The sequence below is a fragment of the Rhinichthys klamathensis genome, unplaced genomic scaffold (assembly GCF_029890125.1).
Source record: "Rhinichthys klamathensis goyatoka isolate OS25496 unplaced genomic scaffold, OSU_Roscu_1.1 h1tg000372l_1, whole genome shotgun sequence".
Lineage (NCBI taxonomy): Eukaryota > Metazoa > Chordata > Actinopteri > Cypriniformes > Leuciscidae > Rhinichthys > Rhinichthys klamathensis.
The window spans coordinates 1,332,748-1,355,825 of NW_026606879.1; the positions used below are offsets into that span (position 1 = coordinate 1,332,748).

A 23,078-nucleotide genomic window follows, 5' to 3' on the forward strand; every position below is an offset into this window, starting at 1 on the left:
TTAGTTCATGCATTCATGACCTCGAGACTAGATTACTGTAATGCTTTATTAGCTGGTTGTCCTGCATCCTCAATAAACAAGCTACAGTTAGTGCAAAATGCAGCCGCTAGAGTTCTTACTAGGTCAAGAAAATATGATCATATAACACCAATTTTATCATCTCTACACTGGTTACCTATTAAGTTCCGTATCAATTACAAAGTACTATTACTGACTCATAAAGCCCTAAATGGTTTAGCTACTGTGTATTTAATGGACCTTCTATCGCCCTACAATCCATCGCGTTCTTTAAGATCACTAAATTCGAGGCTTCTGGTCATTCCTAGGATATCTAAGTCCTCTAAAGGAGGGAGGGCGTTCTCACATTTAGCTCCAAGACTCTGGAATAGCCTTCCTGATATTGTTCAAGGCTCTGACTCGCTGTCCCAGTTTAAAACTAGATTAAAGACGCATCTCTTTAACCAAGCATTTACATAATGCTTACCTTTTATACCACTGCTGAATCAGATCAAATGCATTTAATACTATAAAACTTGAAGAGACTGTAGGTTATTTGTATAGGTTGCATAGTATTTACAGTCATTACGTTCCTGTGTATATTGCGTGAATGACGGGTGGTTGGGCAGATATTGTGTTTTGCGGTAGGTGGTATGCCATACGGAACCGTTGTCCACTGAAACTGCATAACGCACCAGTGGGGCTCGACAGCCTTAGTCAACGGGTTGGCGCGTATGGTTGGGTGTCGGAGAGATTGTGAGATTGTGGTTAGGTCTCAGCAGCAGGAGGGACGTAGAGGTCAGTAAGCAAGGCTGAGTTGAGTGGGGGACGGAGGGGGGTGATTTTTGGGACGCAAGAGTCACTATCTTCATGTTTTATCATTTACGCCTGTGTTATGGAAATCATCATTATGAACAGCAGCTACGCTAATTATTTTCCCTTTTTGCTTTTCTGCTGTTATCTCGGGACGCGAGTCCCGAGAAAATGGCGTTCGTCAGCTCCAGTTTGTATCCAGCCCCTCACGGAGACTTCAGATGCTCCAATCACAAAGCCTGTGAATTGACGACTCAACACGGGCGATATGGACTCTCTATGGTGGACGGCACTGATCCTCAACAACTCGTCTTAATACCGGCGTGATTACTAGGACTTCCAAAAGATGGAAATGGATAAATACTCTAAATGTTCCGATCCAATCTGACTTGTAATGCTGCCCGAATCATGCACTGTTCCTTCGTTGGCCAGAGGAGAACTGGCCCCCCGACTGAGTCTGGTTTTTCCCAAGGTTTTTTTCTCCATTCTGTCACCTGATGGAGTTTTGGTTCCTTGCCACTGTTGCCTTGGCTTTTGGCTTGCTTAGTTGGGGACATTTAATATTCAATAATAATATTGATCTGCCTTACTTAAGGTGGACGTTGACGCAATTTTCTTTTAGAAACAAACTTTGTTATATTGTTTTCATGTTATCACTGTGAAGCGCTTTGATACAATCTGTATTGTAAAAAGCGCTATATAAATAAAGGTGACTTGACTTGACTTGACTTGACTGTCTCTAATAAAGCCTGAGAAAGATCCAACCCCTAAGGGTTGACTGGACCAATAAGCAAGGTGAAATGTCCGAGTGGGAAGGTTGCTCTAGTTAATTTAAGAGTCTTTGTCCCAAGCGTGGTTATACCTTCATTAATGCTCAGATAGATATAACACATCCACACTGCATTCTAGAAGAAGGTGATGTACATCAAAGTGTGACTCATTAAATGAGGATTAATTAGGTAGGAGGCATGATACAGGTGAGGTTACATTGATCGTTAGTTGGTTGTGTACCAAGGTACATACCATAATATATACATAATAGTACACAAGACAGTAAATCATTTACACAATGCTATGAAGCATGTTCATTTATATTTTAAGCTTCGATTTACCGTTGGATCTTTAATGTTGTGGGCATATTTTTCTGCTGGAGGTCCTCTTGTTCAGATACATGGCATCATGGATTCTATCAAATATCAACAGATAAAAAATCAAAACCTGACAACCTCTGCTAGAAATCTTATAATGGGCCATGGTTGGATCTTCCATCAGGACAATGATCCAAAACAAACATCAAAATCAACACAAAAATTTGTTACGGAGCACAAAATGAAGATTCTGCCATGACCGTCCCTGACCTGATGAGTTGAGTGAACTGAAAAGAAGAAGCACCAACCTGGATCTGGGAATCTGAAGGATCTGGAGAGATTCTGTATGGAGGAATGGTCTCTGATCTCTTGTCAGGTGTTCTCCAAACTCATCAGGCATTAGAAGACTCAGAGCTGTTATCTTGGCAAAAAGGAGGTTGCAAAAAGTATTTTAAAAAGGGTGCCAATAATTGTGGCCAACGCGTTTTGGAGAAAAACATAAATGTGATCCCCCCCCCCCACCCACTTTCAATTCTTTTACTTCAATGAAAGGTTCGATTTTTGGCAATTTTTTTAATGAAAGATCAAAAGGATAAATAGATTGCATATTTAGTTTTTACAGCCAGTTTTGATCATATTTACAAGGGGTACCATTAATTCTGAGCACGACATTATTCATATAACGAAAAATGTAATTAGTAGACAGTTTCTGAATATTTCTCCACGACTATCCAAAACAAAATATATTTTTAATAGTTATTCTAAACAACTATCATTGTTAGGTGTTTCCCTTTTAAATAAAGATCGTAATAATACATTTATTCATCAACTCTCTCAATCAAGAAACTTATTTACTCCAAAGGGGAAAATTTCTGGAGTTCTACATCATCATCACATTCAATGGAGGAAAACATGCTACCATTTAAATATTGCATACCCTATAAAATGAGAGAAGTGCATTTTAAAATTCTGCATATACCCTTTTAATGCACTTTTGTCCAAATACTGTGATTTTGCTGATATATGCACCTTCGAATGAAAATGAAGACATCTGCCATGTGTATTTCTCTTGTATTGTTTAATAAATTTTCTGGAATGATTTGAGATCTTAATTGTTTTTCTAAAGGTATTATGCATTAATCTACGCATTAAATATGTCATTTGTCTTTTTGAAAACCCAAACAAATCTTTAGAATCTTCTGTTAACTTCCTTATCCTTTTGGCAAAGTTTTACTTTCACAAACAAAGGTTTCTTAAGAAAATTCCTAGTTTTAAAGATTTCTTATGTGAAGTAAAGTATTTAATCAAATCACTTAAAATAATAGATAATAGAAAATGTACTTCTTTTTTGAAGAAATATGATGAGATATTTCATGTAGCCCTACCATGATTAATATCTGTTTGCTGTTTCTTTTTTTCTTCTTCTTTGTTTCGTTCTTTCCATTTTTGTGATTGAGCAAGAATGATTTTATTTGTTTAATATGTACATTGTTGGAAATGTTCTAGATTTCTAGATGTGTGTTTGCACTATTGTAATTTTTTTCTTGAATAAAAAAAAAAGAAAAAAAAGAAAAGTAGGCCCATTATATTGAAAGTAAGTAAGTAATTAGTGTAATTTACAACTCATGAGAATAACAGTCAATTTTATCATGGTTATTTTTCTGAAATGAGACACCTTTAATGACATATGTGGCTGACAAATGCAGAGAGCACAGTCTTCGAAATGAAAGACAGATTTTTTCTCAATCAAGTTTGTGGTGTTGTGTGTGCTTGTGCATGAGAAGGACCAGAACATTCAGCGTCTGAGCTTTGAGCTCCAAGGTATAGTGTCTGACTTTGATCCTTGCTACCAGAAGGTGGTGGTAATGAACTATTTTAGATTGTCCTCCACCGGAAACAGCAAACGGAAGAGAGAAGAAATTTGTCTGTTGTTGTTTGGTAGTAACGGACTACACGATATTTGGATTACATAATTAGATTACAAAAACCAAGAGTCTGCAAATAGAATAGGATATATAATTTTTTTTTATTATACGATTAAATAGTAAACAGCAAAAATAATTTACTGTATTTGTTCTTTCGTTTTAAAAGAGCTGACCACGCCGGAGCCTCGTGTGAAGATGGAGCGAGCTCGAACAGCTTTTGACCACTGGATGCACAGACACCACTTCACGTTCAGGGATATAAGAGACAGAAACATAACCGTTCAGTGCAACCTTTGCCTTCCAAAGATCAACATCTTGTCCACTGCGAGGGACTCGACATCGAATCTAAAGAAGCATTTGGAGGTACATTTGCGTGTTTTCTCAATTTTAACATCCAAAGATTGCTGTTTAACGCCTTGAGTTTGTGGAGCGAATATGCAAAAGTAGACTGTTTTAGGTAGATTCGAGATCGAGCACAGATTAAAGCTTTTGTTACATTTATATAACGTTATGTGAATACAAGGATGCACGAGATAATACAATTTTGTGACTTATAAATACAGGTAACGTAGGCACTGGTTTTACTTAAAATGCTTTTCAGGCAAAGTTTCAAGCGAAACGTGGGGACAGAATCAACAAAAGTGGGAGTGGTTTTGAGTTTGTAGCCAACAAATTTATTCTATTAAAAAGTGTTAAGTTATATGTTAGGTGCTAAATTAGGACCCGCTAGTAATAACGTACGTTACAGTAGATTCAGTCATGGAATGAGAAAGGTTCATTTGAAATCGATTTGCGGTTTGTCGACGGTGAGCAGAACTGTTCCTGTTTATTGTGTCTACAACGCATTTACTATTTGCAAACTCGTTAGTTAGTGTCGACTCTAAAATGTAGATAAAACGTTTGTAAGGATTGTTTACTCTTTGAAAAATGTTGACGTAATACTTTGTTATTTGTCAATGAGGGGTAATACCGCGTGTGCGTCTCACGGTTTGTTTATAGTGCTTTACAGAGGAAAATGCCGCTTGTGTTACAATTATAAGATATCCAACAACTACATCTTACTGTATGTTCATAAAATATAGTCTAAAACTTAAAAACATGCATAACCTCCGTAGACTTGTATTTAAAAAAAGAAAAAGCTCGTCTGAGAAAATGGCGGACGGCAAGCAGCTTCGAAGGTGGGATTGGTCAGTAATGTTTTTATGGCGGGCTAGTGTTGTATACAACTTTGTTCTATGTTGTGTCCGAAATAGTCCCCTATCCCTTATTTAGTGAATGTCTTATCCACTACACTAGAAAGGGGTGAATAAAAATTGGATAGTGAATTCAGAAAACGTTTAAAAAAAAAGAAATGAAACATTCCTTTGCAGAATTGTTAATATACAGTAGTATGTACCCCTGTTACTAATTAATAAATTCAGTATTCAAATGTTCGTATAGTTAAAGGGATAGTAAACCCAGAAATGAAAATTGTTATCATTTACTCACCCTGAAGTTGTTCCAAACCTGTATGAATTCCTTTCTTCTGCTGAACACAAAAGAAGATATTTTGAAGAATATGGGTAACCAAACAGTTTATGGGGCCCCATTGACTTCCATAGGATGAGGAGAAAAATACTATGGAGGTCAATGCCACAATTCATGTTTGGTTACCGACATTCTTAAAAATACCTGGTTTTGTGCTGAGGAAAGGAAAAAAAAATTTATGGTTTTGAAACAACTTGAGGGTGAGGAAATGATGACAGAATTTTTTTTTTTAGGTGAACTATCCCTTTAACCATGCATTCTGTTGTAGAGCTTTATGGGATTGAATGAGTGCACTGAATAATCTCCACCCTAAATAATGCACAATATATGGGATTGGGGTGATTCTAGACACAGCTAGATTTCTATATGACATGGTTTGTGACATGTTCATTCCTAACAGTATAATGATTGATTATTAATTTATTATTCATCAAAGCACTTTATCTGTTCAAACTAGCAATGTAATGGTATGACGGTTTTACGGTACACGGTTTTAAATAAAGACGGTTATTGTAACACAAGTTAGGGTTTTTATTTTGAATAAAACCAAAATAAGACATTTTTCTATTTACTATACGTTTAATTAAGAGAGAATCATAAATGTCTAAATTGCGACTTTCTCCTCTTTCATTTAAGTGTCACTCACCTTGCCAGATGCGCAAACGGCAGCACACCGAAATGTCGGAGCCTGAGCCTCTTTTTCTCCCACCCAAGCGGCTGAAGTCCGTTGTCTGGGAGTATTTTGGGTATTTAAAAGACCCAGGAGGCACCATCATTGTTGATGGTTATCCAGTTTGTAGAATGTGTCGGAAAAAAGTGTCGGCACGGGCGGGCAACACTTCAAACATGATGCACCATCTCCGTGACCACCACCCCAAGGAATTTGCAAAGATGAATGTAAGTGACAATACTATAAATCGCCAACTAATAAATTATAGACCGCCTTTCATAAAATACATAAGCAAATGGAATAGGCCTACACTTCAAGTTTTGAAATGAATAATTTTTGGTAGGTCAACATTGTTGGTGCATTCTGTAAGCCCTAAATGCTACATTACTATAGGGCATATACATAAAAAAAATTAAAAAAAACATCAAGTGTATAATCGTGTTATATTGTACCGTGAAGATCTCATACCGTTACACTTCTAGATCAGCTTGCCTGAAAGCTACTGTCCCACTTTGTCCAACATGTTAACGGATAGTTCACCCCAAAAAATATTGTCATCATTTACTCATCCTGATGTTGTTCCAAACCTTTATAAGCTACTTTTGTCTGTGAAACACAAAAGATATTTTGAAGAATGTTTTGAGTAGGGATGTCCTGAGTCATTGAATATTAAGTATCTGCCAATACAGAGTCCCGATCCGATACTTGTAATTTCCTAGTGCTTGGTGTACAACTTCCAGTACAATTAAGTTATTCAAATCAATCTAATGTATGGGCCATGCAGAGAGTTTCTCGGGGACAGGGACTCAAATGTAAAAAAGGGACAAATGCAAATTTCTTTATAAAAATAATAATAATGCAAACAGGTCATTGGACTACACATATAAAAAATGAAAATGGGTGTGCCATGGATAAATAATGGAATAGTCTAAAGGCCCACACACACCGGGACGAATATCGGCGCGCGTTATTCGGCAGCGTTTTTCAACGCGTTTTTTGTGTTCACACCCAAGCGATTTTCGCTGGCGATGAGCCGAGTGAACATACCAATTCATTCCCTGACATTAGATGGTGCTTAATGTAAAACAGAAATAGTCATATGTTGTAGTCGCTGTCGCGTTTGTCATATAGGTCTTTATGTTCCGACACCAACGAGACCAGCAGCTCTACATTCATCTTGCCTTGCATATTCCTTGTCTTATTTCTCCCCGGCAGTGTAGACGCTACTTGGCGTATATCTTCTTCGCCGTTACGTATGTGTGCTCGGCAAGACCGTTTTGTGTTTGAGCGCCCCCAAGTTGTGTTTTACTGTAACTTCAGAAGCTCCAGACACGTGAGTAAAAGTGCCAATCTCATTGGTCGGATAGTTTTTGACGCGGCGCGTCAAACCCAAAAAACGAACCCGAGGCGGTTTTTAAAAAAATGACGCTTTTACGCGTTGCGTTTTTCATGTCGGTGTGCACACTCACATTGGCGCCCTTTGTTTAGTCACGAGGCGTTAAACGTCGGCGAATATCACGCGCGAAATTCGTCCCGGTGTGAACAGGCCTTAAGGGTACCTTTACACGACAACGATATGCTTAAAGCAGGTACATTTTTACTTTAAGTGTTCCGTGTACAGGCGACATCATCATTGTCAAAACAATCCCCATTCTCACGGATCTGCGGAAACGACTAAAAATGCTGTATTCTGCTATAGACACTATAAACTGACGTAATACGCATGAAGTCATCGTCTTCAGAGATTCACGTTTTTGTTGTTTACACGGAGACTGTTTTCAAAAACTTGCACTTTGAAACCCGTTTTCAAAAGTTGGCATTTTCAGGCACCCAAAACGCTGTTGTCGTGTAAATGAACGGCCAAAACGCATACAAAGTTTTACGTTTTTAGTTGAAAGCGGTGTCTTGTAAATGGACCCTTAAGCACAGACAATAATGAAATTATTTTTATTAAATCATATTGTTTAATAAAATGAGAAAAAAGTGCTAGTTATTAATAATGAATCAAGGTTTTTTTGAAAAAGAAACATCTTAAATTAATATTACTTTTTCAAATAACAGCAGTGCTGTTTGAGCTGTTTGCGCTCAAACTGAATAGCTAAATGAACAGTCTTATATGAGATTAATCATATATTTATACAACATAAACATATTAGAACTTATCTGCACAAAATGATGCGAATGCACAAGTGAACTTTACATGCTAGTCAGAATGTGTGATCCTGTTGTGGATGTGCTCTTCTCGTAACAATGATGAAACATGGCAGCTAAACAAAGAATTCACAACGTTTTGTTAAAATAGTGTTCTCTTTATAATGTTATGTAGGCTATATGACAGTCCCAATCATAGTTATTGATGTGCATTGCAAGTTGAGCTGTGTGCGCTGAAGCTAAAGATGATCAGTGATCACACTGGTAAACTGGAGTGCTTTACCACAGCGTTAATTAACTTAACCAAACGCATCATATGCAAGATTAATCAGATATGTATACAACATAAACATATTACAACTTAAATCTGCACAAAATGAAAATGCACAATTGAAATTGAACTAAGTTACGTAGTCAGAATGTGTTACTCCTGTTGTGGGTACACTCTTTCCGTAACAACGCGCTGAAACAAGGCAACTAAATCCAAAGAATTCACAGTGTTTTATTACAAGTGTTCTCTTTATAATGTTATGTAATATGACATTCCCAATCATAGTTATTAACGTTGTGCATTGCTGTTTGAGCTGCACGCGCTAAAGATGATCATAAAAGCACCCGGTAAACTGAAGCGCTCTTTTACTGCATTAATTTACTTAACCAAATGCATCCTATATGCGATTAATCAGATATACAAAAAATGAACATATTAGCCTACAACTTACTATTGCACAAAAGGATGCGAATGTACAAGTTAGGGCTGCACGATATTGGAAAAAACTTACATTGCGATATTTTGTTTTTCTGCGATATATTGCGACATAAAAACAATTTCACCAGATGATTTGAATAGCTCTATTTGAAAAGAATTAATCATTCAAGATAAGAATAATTGGCTTGATTTTGTAGGGGAGTGAATCTGCATAGAAAATAATAAACAAATTACAAGCATAGATAAATACAATAGAAGATATACTGAAATTAGCAGTGATATGTTTTTCAGGTAAATCTATCAGTATTCAGGTACAGAAATTGAATTATCAAATGTAAAATAACAGTCTTCACTGTATAAATAAAATATAATTAATTGATTAATACAATTTATCTTTGTTAAAGCTACAAAAGCCATTTTCTCTTTTTTTTGTTTGATTAAGATTGGTGATAAACAGCTGCGGTTATATAAGGCAGCTGTCCCTTTAAGACGAATGTACGGACTAATATAAATGACATGTATCCGCTTTCTTTCTCAATAGTTACAACACAGACATAACCGACAGTGTTTACGATTATACTCGACGAGCCGGGCAGTTTGACTTCATTTTGCGTGCATGTTTCCGTTTAAGCTCAAAAGAAAGAGAGAGAACAATTCTGTGTTCACGTGCTGTCAGCGTGATTGTGTGGGCGAGAGTTCCAGTCCCGTACGGATCAGGGATCAACTATGATCCCTTTAGCCTAATTGACATCGCACATCGTTCTGCAATGTGACTATCGCGGATGCACATATCGCGAAATATCGATGCTAAAACGATATATCGTGCAGCCTTAGTACAAGTGAATTTGAATGTGCTAGTCATAAAGGCGTAACTCTGTTGTGGATGCGCTTTTCCCGTAACAGCACAAAACATGGGCGAACAAAGAATTCACAACAATCTTTTGCAGTAGTTTATCATTAGCCGCGTTTCCACTGCCGGGCTAGGGCCGGGCCAGGGCTAACTGCGAGCCGAGCCAGTGGCCTCGGGCCTCAAGCACCGGGCTTGCGTTTCCACTGCCGGGCCAGTAGCCCCGCAGCGCTGCCCTAAACCCCGCCCCTAACACGACTTTCTGGATCAAACGTCATACAACCCAACCCATTTCAACGGGTATTATGAATTTATTTATTTTTTAAGTTAGGAAGATAGCATGTATATTAACTCACCGACCGTGGCTGCAATAGTGTCCTGATTGTCTCGCGAGTCGCCACTAACGGAGGGACGCAGCACAGTTAAATCACTTCTCTGAGCTCCGCTTTGTTCATTGTGCGTTTGAATCGCCTTGTACAATACTGCGGCTGCAAATTTTTTTTCTTTTTTTTCCTGAACTTGAAGCGTTGCTCGCTGAATGCTTAGCTTAGAAAGTTCAGCATCGATGTATTTTATAACGTCCTCGTTTCTTCACACGCCGTCAAATTGACGTTGTACCCTTTCTTCTGCCCAAATGCTCAGAAGAGCTTTGGTATCTTCCACACACCAGTACAGGCGATTCTCCATTTCCAGCAGCGATTATTTTGCGCGATATAAAAAAGTGAAATGTGCATCTTGCTTCAGATCATAACGTTCCATAACACTGATAAACTCCGCCTTTTACCTTGAGCACGCCTCTAGCCCGAGCTGGCCCGCTTTGGCCCAAGGTATTCGACGGGCCAGAAATCCTGGCCGTTGGCCCCGAGTAGGGCTGGGCAAAAAAATTGATTTTTCGATTAATCGTTTTTTTAAATGTGGTCGATTCAAAATCGATTCTCAACGGCCACGAATCGATTTTTTCCATATTCAGGGCTCGCGTGCTGCGTCTTCTCACTCTGCACAAGGCAAGCGTCAAGCGCTGCAGGCGTCGATACACACCAGAGACTAATTATATACACACTCGTGTTTAGGAGTCGGGACATGATTCACTTGCACAATCGGGCCAGCATTGCATCGTAACTAACGTTTATCATTTTCACGTCTTTTTTCAAGCAATTTTAAACTATCCTGTGCTCGCGCACTCGCGCATGTTTTTCATTGCGTGCACATACAGTAAAGCCTAAATCTGCCTCACAACAAACAGCTCGCCAGTAACAAAAGTTCTTTTTCGTGGATTATATCGCTTTAACAGTTAAAAACACGCAACATGATGTCAAAACTCTGGTCTTGATGAGTAACCTCGTAAAGACAGTCGGTTATGTCTTAAATAAGCATAAAACGCGTGTGACAGACAGTATAATGAAACAGTAATGGATCCGTGCACTAGTTCTTAAAGTGAACGCAGCCATATGTGTCTGTCATTAATTTTGTTGTCAAAACAACATAATATAGCATTAATTGTAAGGAATCAGAATTAATAGCCTATGTATTTAATTCAGTCAGGACTAGGGATGTCAACGATTAATCGATGATCGATTAATTGTCGATAACACGTTTAATCGATAAACCTTATCGATCATCGATTAAGCAGGTTCATGCGCGTGCGTGCTGCTCAACCGCGAAACATGTAAGCGAGCGCGCCGGAGTTATGTTTGGGACTATTTTACACCTTCATCATGACTATAAGTTTGCGTGTGCATTCGCTGCCTTTTGTTTTGTGCAAATGTAAGTTGTAATAGTTTATTTTGTGTGTGCCTATCTATATCTGATTTATCTCATATTGGATGCATTTGGTTAAGAATTGACGCAGCGTGATCTTAAGCGCGCGCAGCTCAAATGGCAATGCACGACTAATAACGACTATTGGGACTGTCATATTACATAACATTATAAAGAGAACAATATTGTAATAAAACATTGTGAATTATTTGGGTTTAGTTGCCGTGTCGCGTTGTTCCAGGAAGAGCGCGTCCACAACATGAGTCATTCTGAATGGCACGTAACTTAGTTCAAGTTCACTTGTGCATTCACGTCATTTTGTGCAGATATTATTTGTAATATTATGTTTATTTTGTATATATCTGATTAATCTCATAGGATGCGTTTCTTTGAGTTAAATAACGTGCTAGCAAAGTGCTCAACGGTTAAGTTATTCATTCAGCGCGCGCCGCTCAAGCAGAATGCACGACTAATAACGAGGATTAATTTGGGACTGTCATATTACATAACATGAGAACACTATTTTATTAAATCGGTGTGAATTCATTGGGTTTAGTTGCCGTTTTAAGTGCGTTGTTCCAGGAAGAGCACGCGTCCACAAGTCACACATTCTGACAAGCGCATCTGAGGCGGCGTTGGTGACACGTTGTATTAGTCGTTATATTTGATTATTAAATATTTAATTTAATTCAGGGCCTGAATTTCGTTTTGGAAAATGGGGGGGAAATCCCCCCTTAGATGATTCTCATGGGGGGGATTTTTTTTTTTGAGGGGGAGAAGGGCGGGGGGCATTTTTTCCAAACAAAATTACATTTATCTTGCCTAAATGTTTGCGCTCATTGCATTTTTACAATGGGGTAATATTGTTGTTAAGAGTTTACAAAACACAAGGAAGCTTGATTTAAACTGTTTAATTAAATTGAAAAAAGTAGCACAAATAAATACAATAGAATAAAGATACAAATAAAGACAAGTTAAAGTCCCCGTAAAGTCAAAATTAAGTATGTGTTCTGAGTTTGTCACACCACAGAAAAATGTGTTATTAGCCACCCAGCCAAATTTGAATGATAAAAAAAGCCGGCAAGTACATAAAATAAGCTATCAAAATCTTGAAAAAATGAGCAGTTTTCTCTGCTCTCAAACGCTGGGGGCGTGTCCGCTGGCTGCGCTGAAACCACGCCCACTCGCGGGAAAGCTGCACTCGACGGGACCCGCTACAGCCGAAATGGATGCTCCTAGCAGCTTATTAGGTTATTAGGTTATACCAAGCCATATTTGTTTGAGCCTCCAGAGCCTGAATCCGATTCAGAAGACATTGACCAAGGAAGTCAACATCGTCCCCCTCGCTCTGCAACAGAATGGTAAATTTTTTCTCTCCCTTTTATGCAAGTTAGCTAAGTTATATGTAAGTAAACGTTAACTAGCTTAACCTAACTTAGACAAATAAAGTTAGACAAGGCAACTTACACTCATTGGTGGGCACGCATTGCCGATGATGGCGCCAGTTGTCGGCGGGACGGGAGGATGAAGGCCGAGGCGAGAGATAGTCGGTGCGGCACCTTTCACCAGTAACAACGGATTATCTGTGAATCCCAGTTGTCTCCGACGAAAGTTTATAAAACTATCACGAGTAAAATGATCACTACAGAGGCGGGTTTGGCTGGTGATCCTCAGCTCTCCATCAAGGTGGCTCTTCACAAAATTAATCCACCTCTTCTTGATGTCGTCGTTTTTAGGAAATTTAAACAAGGACACCGATCTGTTTTGCAAATGATTGCATCCAAGTAGTACGCATTTCCGTGACGAAGGCATGGCTAGATAGCAAACTGTAGGCTGTAGTAACTGATAATAGTACTGACAGTAACTCGCAAATGAGCGCCAAACTGATGCGAATGTGCTCTATTTATATTGTTAGAGGGATCAGTATCAGTGCGTCATCGAGTAGGGGCGTGTCCAAGAGCTCCAGTGCGTCATCGAGCCCTGTTTTAGACCCGCCCAAAAAATCCGTGAAATTGCCAGGGTGAAAAACTGTTTAACGGTCTAACTCCACAATTCAGTACTTCACAGTTCACAGTCTTTGTAATATGTTTTAGCAATACATTTCTAACCTTTAGAATGTGTTTAGAATGTTTTGTTAAAATTGCCTTTACAGGGAAAGTTTTTCAATGGGTCTAACTTCATATAGGCCTACAGAAACTGAATAAAGTAATCAAATGGAAAATAACACTGGGTAGTATTTTAGTCCTGAATAAATTAAATATATATAGGCTATTAATCCTGATTCCTTTAACTTAAAGCTATATTTTGTTGTTTTGACAACTAAATTAATGAGCTCGTGCACGGATCCTGTGTTCATTATACTGGCATGCGTTTTATGCTTATTAAAAGACAAAACCGACTATGTTTAGAGTATACTCACGAAGACCGAAATTGACACAATTTTGCGTGTTAAAGCAATATAATCCGCGAAAAATAACTTTTGTTACTGGCCAGCTGTTTTTGAGGCGGATTTTCTATGAATGTGCGCATAGAAAATCATCTCAGAGAGCGCACGAGCACTGATTAGTTTAAAATCGCTTGAATGTTTAAACTGGTAAGACTTAAAAAGACGTGCAAATGGTAAACTTCAGGCACGATGCACTGCTGTCCCGATTGTGCAAGTGAATATTCCGTCATGTCCCGACTCCTAAACGCGAGTGTGTATTATCGCCGCAGCGCTTGATGCTTGCCTTGCACAACACATTTTGAGAGAAGAGATAGAAGACGCGGCACGCTGAACACTCACGCTGTTTGTGAAATTGCGCCTGGCAGATAGTTGTTAAAAGAATGATTTGATTTTATAATCTGTGTGGATTACGATTGCGGGAATTTCCTGCATTATAAATGGGAGACCTGTGGGAATTATTAGAATTATGCGCAATACCCGCAATCCCCGCGCCGAAATTCGAGCCCTGAAATTTAATTATCAATCACATCGAAACATTTTACAATCCTACTAGCCCTTTATTTAGATTAAAACCATTCTCATTAATTTGGTGAGGAACATAGCGGTTTGAGCAGCATTTGCAGACGCTGTCATGCTGTTGGCCATATGCACTGCAGCAGACGCATATTGCAGTATTAAGGCTAACGATTAATCGATTAATTGATCGTTAATTTAAACGACGATCGATCATGGGAATTTGTGAAAATTGACATCCCTAGTCAGGACTAAAAGACTATCCAGTGTTATTTTACATTGGATTACTTTATTCAGTTTCTGTAGTATTTCTGACCTACCCAAAAACTTTTCTTTTTTTATGTCTCTTTATTTGTGTCTTTAGGCCTATTCTATTGTATTTATTTGTGCTACTTTTTTCAATTTAATTCAAAGATTGAAATCAAGCTTCCATGTGTTGCATAAACTCTTAACAAAAAAATTACCCCATTGTAAAAACAAACATTTAGGTGAGATCAATGTAATAAAAAATTGTCTAAAAAATGATAACTGAGATTTAGACTGAGATTTGTATTACATCTATATTCATTATAGTCGAATCGAGAATCGAATCAGGAATCGAAATTCGAATCGAGAATCGAAATCGAATCGAGAATCGAATCGAACTGTGAGTTTGTGAATGGAAATCGAATCGAATTTGAACATCTGAATCGATACCCAGCCCTAGCCCCGATCAAGCCCCGGAAGTGACAGTGGAAACGCGACTGGCCCTGGCCCTGGCACTCACTAGCACGGCTCGGCCCTGGCCCGGCAGTGGAAACGCGGCTATTATAATCTTATGTAGCCTGTATGATAGACTTGCGCTGCACATGTTGCCTGGCTTACCTGGCTCTGATACACCATCTCTCCTGTATCCAAAATATTCCCAAACCCAGGGCTCCAGACTAACTTTTCCACTGGTTGCACTGGTGCTACCAACTTTCTCAGTTGGTCGCACCAGCATATGATTTGGTCGCACCTTTTTTTTTGTTTTTTGTTTTGCTACATGCCATGGGATTAATCAATGCATGCTGATGAATAGTGGTCTTAATCTGCATACCATAGTTTTGCACTTATGTAAAAAGACTGACAGGGACACAAGAACTCATGTTAGCAAAATGTTTTAATCTTTTAACACACACTTGGTCTCTCTCGCGTAGTCGAGCGCGCTCTCAGACACCCTCGGTCTCTCTATTGAGCGCGTTCGCTCCGCTTTTGTCCAGTCCGGCGCCTCATAATCACACACACACCAGAGAAAAAACGTTGCAGGTCCTATGGCGGAGCGAGAGCCTATTCGGATGAAAACCGCTTCAGTAAGCTCAATTAGGCTATAGTAACGCCGCATTTTATTGTCAGTAACTGTAACGGCGTGGTAAGGGGGGAAACAGTAATTCGTTTGATTATTCGTTACTGAGAAAGATAACGCCGTTAGTAATGCCGTTTATTTATAGGCGTTCTGTTGCGCATGCGTGAATTTAACTGAGTACATGACCATGCACTCGCGCACATGCGACCACATAAAATTTGAACTTGCTCATTCTCAAAAAATTGTTGTATATGACCATTTTGGTCGCAGTTTTTTTTGTCCTTATCCTGCCCTGAATTCTCCTTACCTGTTTCTTCCATGTAGTTCGGTAATCCCACTGTGTTCTGTTCTTGTGGTATATTAAGGCGTGCTGCATTCAAATTGCAGACGGCCGTTCACATGTCGCGTCTAAAAACGTGTGGAAAACGCGAGAAGGGTATAACTGCAGCCTGGAGATCTCCAAATGGGGGTGGTAACTCCAAAACGGGGTGTGGCTTCCTCTCATTGGCAGATAGGCACATGATACGCGTGCACGATTTTTTCCACCAATCCAGTTTAGCACAAACTCCGCCCCATGGCCGATTCTACAGTGCTGATTCCCTACACAATTCTATGCTACCACAAATTCTAACCCCTAAACCTACCCTACAACTGACCCTAACCTTAACCAGTGAAATACACTGCATGGCAGTTAATAAACTTATGCGATATGAGATCGCCAAGCCGGGCAGATCCTTAACTCCCCGACCGGACCTCACCGGACAATGGGACCTTTTTAGTTGCACTCAGTGTCACAACACCCTCCTTCCCTGCGAATCTCGAGCCTCAGGAAACCCCCGTTGCTTAGAGCACAGTGATAGAGTAAAAACTTTCCCACGTGCTCCCCTGAGACGGATCGCGGGAACTTCAGTCCGAATGCCACTGGCCATGAGCTCTATAACAATTGGCTGAAGCCAGAGCCAATGGTGAAAGTCTCTGCGCGTAGAGACCCCTCCCCATTTTGGAGGTTCTGTCCACTTTTGAAGTTCACACACCAATTTTTGAGATCTCCGGTCTGCAGTTATACCTACTTGGAAAACGCCGGCTGAGCCGCTTTCTCCTCTTTTCAAAAGCGCTTGCTCTCCAGTGGTGTCTGCGGTTGCTAAGCAATCATAAGCCGCGTTCTCCATTAAGACGAAGAAGTTTCAGCAAAGGATAAATGGATTTCCAGCCCTTGCATTAGCTCTATACTACATATATTTATGGAGACGTGGAATAAAACCCGCCCTTTACAGCTATAATCAGCTTTTTGTCCATCTTGGCTGAGCTTTCGATGTTGTTATGGAAAGGACGAAGCTGATCAGTTGGTTCTTGTCACATGACCTGCGGTGCGCTTGCTGCATTCTAAAAGATTTTTTCATCTCACTGCAGTGTAGACGTGCCTGAAAAAAATTAGCACATTGCATGCGGCGCCGCTGCTTTCTATTTGAAATAACGAACTTGAGCGCGCAAAAGACGCGACATGTAAACGGCCCTTGGGGGCTGGTGGAAAAATCGTGCTTTCTGCGGTTTAGAAATCACGATTTTATTACGATTTCTCATTGGTTCTTGCTAGAGCCCGACCGATATATCGGCCGGCCGATATTAGGCATTTTCCTAACTATCGGTATCGGCATTTATAATGGCCGATAAATGAATATTTAAAAAAAAAAATGCGGGTGCGTGATTCATGTAAGGGTGGCGATGCCAATAAAGCACATTAAAGCTGTCACAAAGAACTGGCAAAAGTAATGATTGTGAATACATCAAATATAGCAAGGAGACATTTTAATTGTTTATTAATAAACAAGTGTTTTCAGTCAGTGTAGCTGCAAAGTTGACGACGCTGAGTCGCGATCTTCAGTGAACAGGCCAGAGAGAAATGCACATTTCATACTGATTACAGCAGAGAGCAGTTTTGAATTGTTCTGTTTAAAAATAGACATTTCAATATATATATTTCTCAGGTCTATACGCTGAGTTTAGGTTCATTTATGAGACGATCTGCAGTTCACGCGGGCGCCTCCGTGTCGAGATTATCTATTGTCCGCTATATTTACTTATTTATTAAATCCAGGCAATCGGTTGATGAAACATTGATTAAAATTAAGATACAATTAATACAAAACGAAATTCACTTTAATGAAAGGCTTTGTGCTTTCTGTTTGAGCGAGGTCTCTGCAGTTTTAAAGCACTTTAGTGCCGCTTTCAGAGCTTGTCACGTCCGTAACATTGTTTTTTCCTCATAAATGCGAACACGAAAAATTAAATAAAATGAATATTTTATGTTCTGTTGAGAGCCAAACCTTCTTCATCCGGTGGGTAGTAGCCTATTACTTTTGATTTGCGCAGTGTAATTCACAGAATTGATTCCTCTGCTACCAGCCTCTGTCACGTATTGTGTGAGCTTGTGATGCCTAGGGAAAGCGCGCAGCTGAGAAGTCCTGATTATATTGTTTGCTATATTTACTTCTTATTTATTAAATCCAGGCAATTGGTTGATGAAACATTGATTAAAATGCGTTGCGCGAGCGACAAATCTCCGACAGTAAACTGATGCCCCATTCTGCTTTGTAACGGGCGCTTTTTGTAATCGGCTGTTGCGACGCGAGCAATAACGTCCGCGTCCGGTGTAGACAGTGTTAAAGCTCATTCTGCCTATAATGCTACGTTACACAAGCAATCATTTATATAATTATAACACTGTTTCACGTTTAGTACTACATTTTTGCTTACTACTTATTTAAAAATAGTATAAAGTAGGCTACTGTACATATGTAATTAAAAACGTTTTCATTATGATATTATTAATTTTACTTTAGTAAAAAGATCTGAGTTCTTCCTCCACTGGTAGAGATTAGAGGAATTAAGACTAAAAATAGAAGATAATAAGGTTTTATCAGTGACACTTTTGATATATTTATTGATACAAGTTATGTTTTATATAATGTGACTAAATTAAAAGACAAAGTCGTTAGTGAAGATTATGCAACAGTATTTATAATATAATATAATATAATATAACATGCAATGCAAACTAGTTTGGTTACAGCTCAAATGTATCATTCTCATTAATGGCGGTTGGCAAACCCACTTGAAGGTCCATATAGCCACTTACTGCATGACAGCTGACGTAAAATAAAGGATCGGGCTTAGGATAGCCTATACTGAACATTTTAAAAAAAGAAGAAAAAAAAAGAAGCTTATTCAGCCCCGATACTGATTCTTAGATGGCTCGGGACATCACTAGTTTTGACTATACAATTAAAGCCACCGGGGTCCAAAGCAGAATTGCGCCCCTTTGACTTTTATTGTATGGATAAAAACAGTTCAAGAAGGACTCGTATCCTTCATAGGACATTAATTCATTATTGTTTTCAAGCCTAGAAGAAATAAGTTCCAAAAGTCCTTTTTAAATGAAAATGAATGAATCTTTCATCTTCTAGGGCAAGACATACCTATCAGTTAATGTTTTAAAGTGTTTCATGTGTCTTGGTTTCACCAAGTTTAAGCAAAGAAAATAAATAAATGTCTTGTTTTAATTTTTCTTTGTCCTCCAGAGAAAGCATTCTGTGCCGTGTAGGAAGAGAATAAGGGATGCACAGAGCAGTGATGGACCAAGCAATTATGGACCAAGCATTTTGGAAAATCAAACGGAAGAATCATCCGAAGCAAAAGAAGCTAAGGCCGATCCCACCATTTATTATCAAACACAATCCAGGCTAAATGCACTGGTTTTTAATTTTATCGTGGAAGATGTGCAACCCATTTCAATTCTAGAGCAACCTGGCTTCAGAAAGTTGATTGAAGCATTAAGCAGAGGCAAAAAAGTCATGAGCCGAAACGCTTTTGTCGCCAGGCTTGATGTAGCATTTGATAAAATGAAAGGGGAGATAAAAGCAAAACTCGACAAAGTACAGACATTGTGTACAACTGCTGACATATGGTCGGTGCAGGACAGAAGTTATTTCGGAATGACTTGTCACTGGCTTGAGGACAATCTCGAAAGGAAGTCTGCTGCTCTTGCCTGCACAAGAATCCCTATCAGCTACACTTGTGAAACCATTATAGCTAAAATTCAAGAAATTCACTCTTCCTATAACATTGAGAGCAAAGTTCAGGCCACTGTCACTGACAATGGTAACAATTTCGTGAAAGCTTTTAAAGAGTTCTCATCTGAGGACGACCAAGAAGTGGAGGACAGTCGTTTTGAGGATTTGGGCAGTATTCTTTGTGATGGAGAAATGGGTGGCGACTTCTTTCTGAGTTATTTCTTACCACCCCACCAAAGGTGTGCTGCCCAAACATTGAACTTGATTGCATCAAAGGATCTAGCAGATGCTGTCTCAAAGGGACCGTCAGGTAAACTGCACAGTAGCGCAACAGCAAAATGTGCAGCGATATGGCACAAGACCCATTCCTCTACAGAAGCTACTGAGGCAATGGAATCTATTGCAAAAATGACAATCACAGTACCTTGCCTGAATAAGTGGAGCTCAGAATACTATGCCGTTAACAAACTGATGTCACTTACTGATTCACAGCTCAACGAATTGACTGAAGCCTTGGGTGTCTCAGGTTTTACACCTGATGAAACTGCGTATCTCACAGAATATACAGATGTCTTCAAACCAGTGGCTTTTGCGCTTGACCTTTTGCAGGGAGAAGAAAAGTGTTTCCTTGGCATCGTGATACCAACGTTGTTGACCCTTAAAAGGAAGCTCGAGGAGAAGGCAGCAAACACCCGCCTTTTCTCCCAGGTCATTGAGGACACCGTTAAGGCAATTGACTCTGGCTTCAAGCAGGTATTTGACAGTTCTGATGCCAGATTGGCTACAGCCACCATGCCACAATTTAGATTGTGGTGGTTACCAGAAGAAGAGAGGGAAGCTCTTCGGGCACAGTTGATCACTGAGGTAGTACAGGTAGACCAAGGGACTGAAGAAACCGAGACCAATGGAGGCTCTGTGCATGAGGATGATTTCTTCTCGTATGGACCTGGAAGTTCTGGCAACAAAAGTGGTAAGATGGAAGCAGCAGAAGAGGTATGGCTGTATCTCCAGGGCACAAACAAAGATCTGAAATGCCTAAATGAATTTCCAGGTGTGAAAAAAGTGTTCATCAAGTTCAACACGACTTTGCCCTCAAGTTCCCCAGTACAACAGCTCTTCAGCAATGGGGCCAACGCTGTGATCCCAAAAGGAAATCATCTCTCAGATGAACATTTTGAGCGTGTACTCCTTTTACGTTACAACAACAACAGCAAAATCACCACTGCTTTGGAGTAATTCATGGAGTAACTTTGCTGATGTTTATTGTAAAATAAACGTAATTTTTTTTCTGTATAGGTCATAGGATATATGTTCTGTCCCCCCCACCACGCCCAAAATATTACAACTATTCCACACAAATGCATGTGGCACCAAATACAATTTGGAAAACATTTATTTCGTATTAAATAAATCGTGTAAACAAAGAAATTTGTTACTTTTAATGTTTGGACTAGTGGTTCTAGAACTGTTCTTAGAACATGGTAGTCATTGAATAATTTAGGTGGATAAGATTAGAGCTTACTCTAAATTAAGATTTAAGTCATGTTCAAAGCTGTTGTAAAATACTTAAAAGCATTACTGTAACCACACATTAATGCGCCAAGTTGCTACATTGCTTAGCAACTGTAAACAAACTATATCACTTGGAGGAACTGTTTATTCTGATTCTCATTACTAATAAAAGTGTTTTTGAACATTGGCCTCTCTTATTTAATGGTTTCTGCAATTTTGTGAGAGCAAGAAGACAATTAAAAACACACGTATTGATTTGACCATGATTATGGGTTTTAGGCAGTAAAACCCCAAACCCCACTAACACACAGCCTTAAGTTGTGTATTTCTTTAACTTGTTCTTTTGGGATAGAACAGAAGATATTCTTTGTATTATTAGATTACTTAATTGTTTTGACCTTTAATGTTTAAGAAGCTTTATTCCAAAGAAATAATGTTTGGTTACAGTTAAAAACATAACATCAAGGAGCAGTATGCTTTGTACTCTGTAGAGGCCATAATTCATACACTATGTGAATGCACTTCAGACTCATGCAAGATTCTATCATCACACTGAGGTGTCAAACTCAGCTTTTGGAAGGATACAGTCCTGCAGACCAACCCTAATCTAACATCAACTGCCAAAGACCTTGATTAATTGGTCCTCAGGAACAGTGTTTGACATCCCTGATCTTACCCACTGTATTTTGCAATGTGGAAGTAGGATATTTTATATGAATATTCAATACTTCTGATTCATTAGCCATTATTGACAAATATTTCAAAGAATAACAATGTAAACAATGTTTGGAAGCATTAAAATCCAGAGGCTGAGCTTCTAAGATCTTTTCTGATAAATAATAAATAAAATTCCCTGAGTCTGAAATAAACATTTACTTATTACCCAGTTTATTAGTTACCATAATTCACAAGCACTTATTAAGAACAAGGAGTTTGCCTATATGTGAGATTAATTTTGTTGAAAATGATATCCCAGGCATATCTCAAACCGAGAGAGTATGTGCAGTTTATGAGAGCTGCCGTATGCAAGAACAGTACTGCGAGCAATACCAGTTATAAGAAACGAACAGGTAATGATCTCAGTGTGTTACTTTGCAATCTGCTAAACATCGCTGAGGAACTATTGCTTGGCAGAACGATTTTTGTTTGTTATAAATTAATTAATTTGTGTTACTGTGTGCTTATTTTATGAAACATTGGCAGCTATATGTAGGAACAATTTGAGAAAATCCCTCTGTGACACTGGTTTAAAGTGATTTTAGAATCACTAAACTACAGATCCATGGGGCTAGTTAGGATTTTTTTTTAGTCTTATGCTCACAAGGCTGCATTTATTTTATGAATAATACAGAGAAAACAGAAATATTCATTATTATAATTATTTAAATATATTTTAAAATTCTATTTATTCCTGTGATGTCGAAACTGAATTTCCAGTAGCCACAAGTGTCACATGATCAATCAGAAATCTTTCTACTGATTTCTTCTTACTTTCACTGTTGAAAACAGTTGTGCTGCTTAATATTTTTGTGGAAACCATGATACACTACCATTTTAAAGTTTACCATTTAAAAGTAAGATCTTTTGGTGAATGCTGTTCTGATTAACATTCTAATAGTCAAATAATCCTAAAAAAACGTATCGGTTTCCACTAAAATATTAATCAGCCTAAACATTTTCAACATCGATAAGAACCATTATTAATTGAGAAATAATGTATTATAACTG

The 23,078-nt window shown here is 38.7% G+C and overlaps 1 protein-coding gene across 2 annotated transcripts; it reads left to right on the plus strand.

The window, feature by feature from the left end:
• The first annotated feature begins 3,820 nt into the window (after positions 1-3,820).
• Positions 3,821-21,537, plus strand: zgc:161969 (uncharacterized protein LOC569044 homolog). Of its 2 annotated transcripts, XM_056233600.1 has the most exons (3): positions 3,821-4,186; positions 5,987-6,247; positions 19,347-21,537. In XM_056233600.1, exons 1-3 carry the CDS (start codon positions 4,019-4,021, stop codon positions 21,072-21,074), a joined length of 2,157 nt encoding a protein of 718 aa, XP_056089575.1. In that variant the 5' UTR covers positions 3,821-4,018; the 3' UTR covers positions 21,075-21,537. The 2 variants fall into 2 exon arrangements, with proteins under 2 accessions (XP_056089575.1, XP_056089576.1); XM_056233601.1 differs by lacking the exon at positions 5,987-6,247 and having other exon boundaries at positions 3,822-4,186.
• The last annotated feature ends 1,541 nt before the right edge of the window (positions 21,538-23,078 follow it).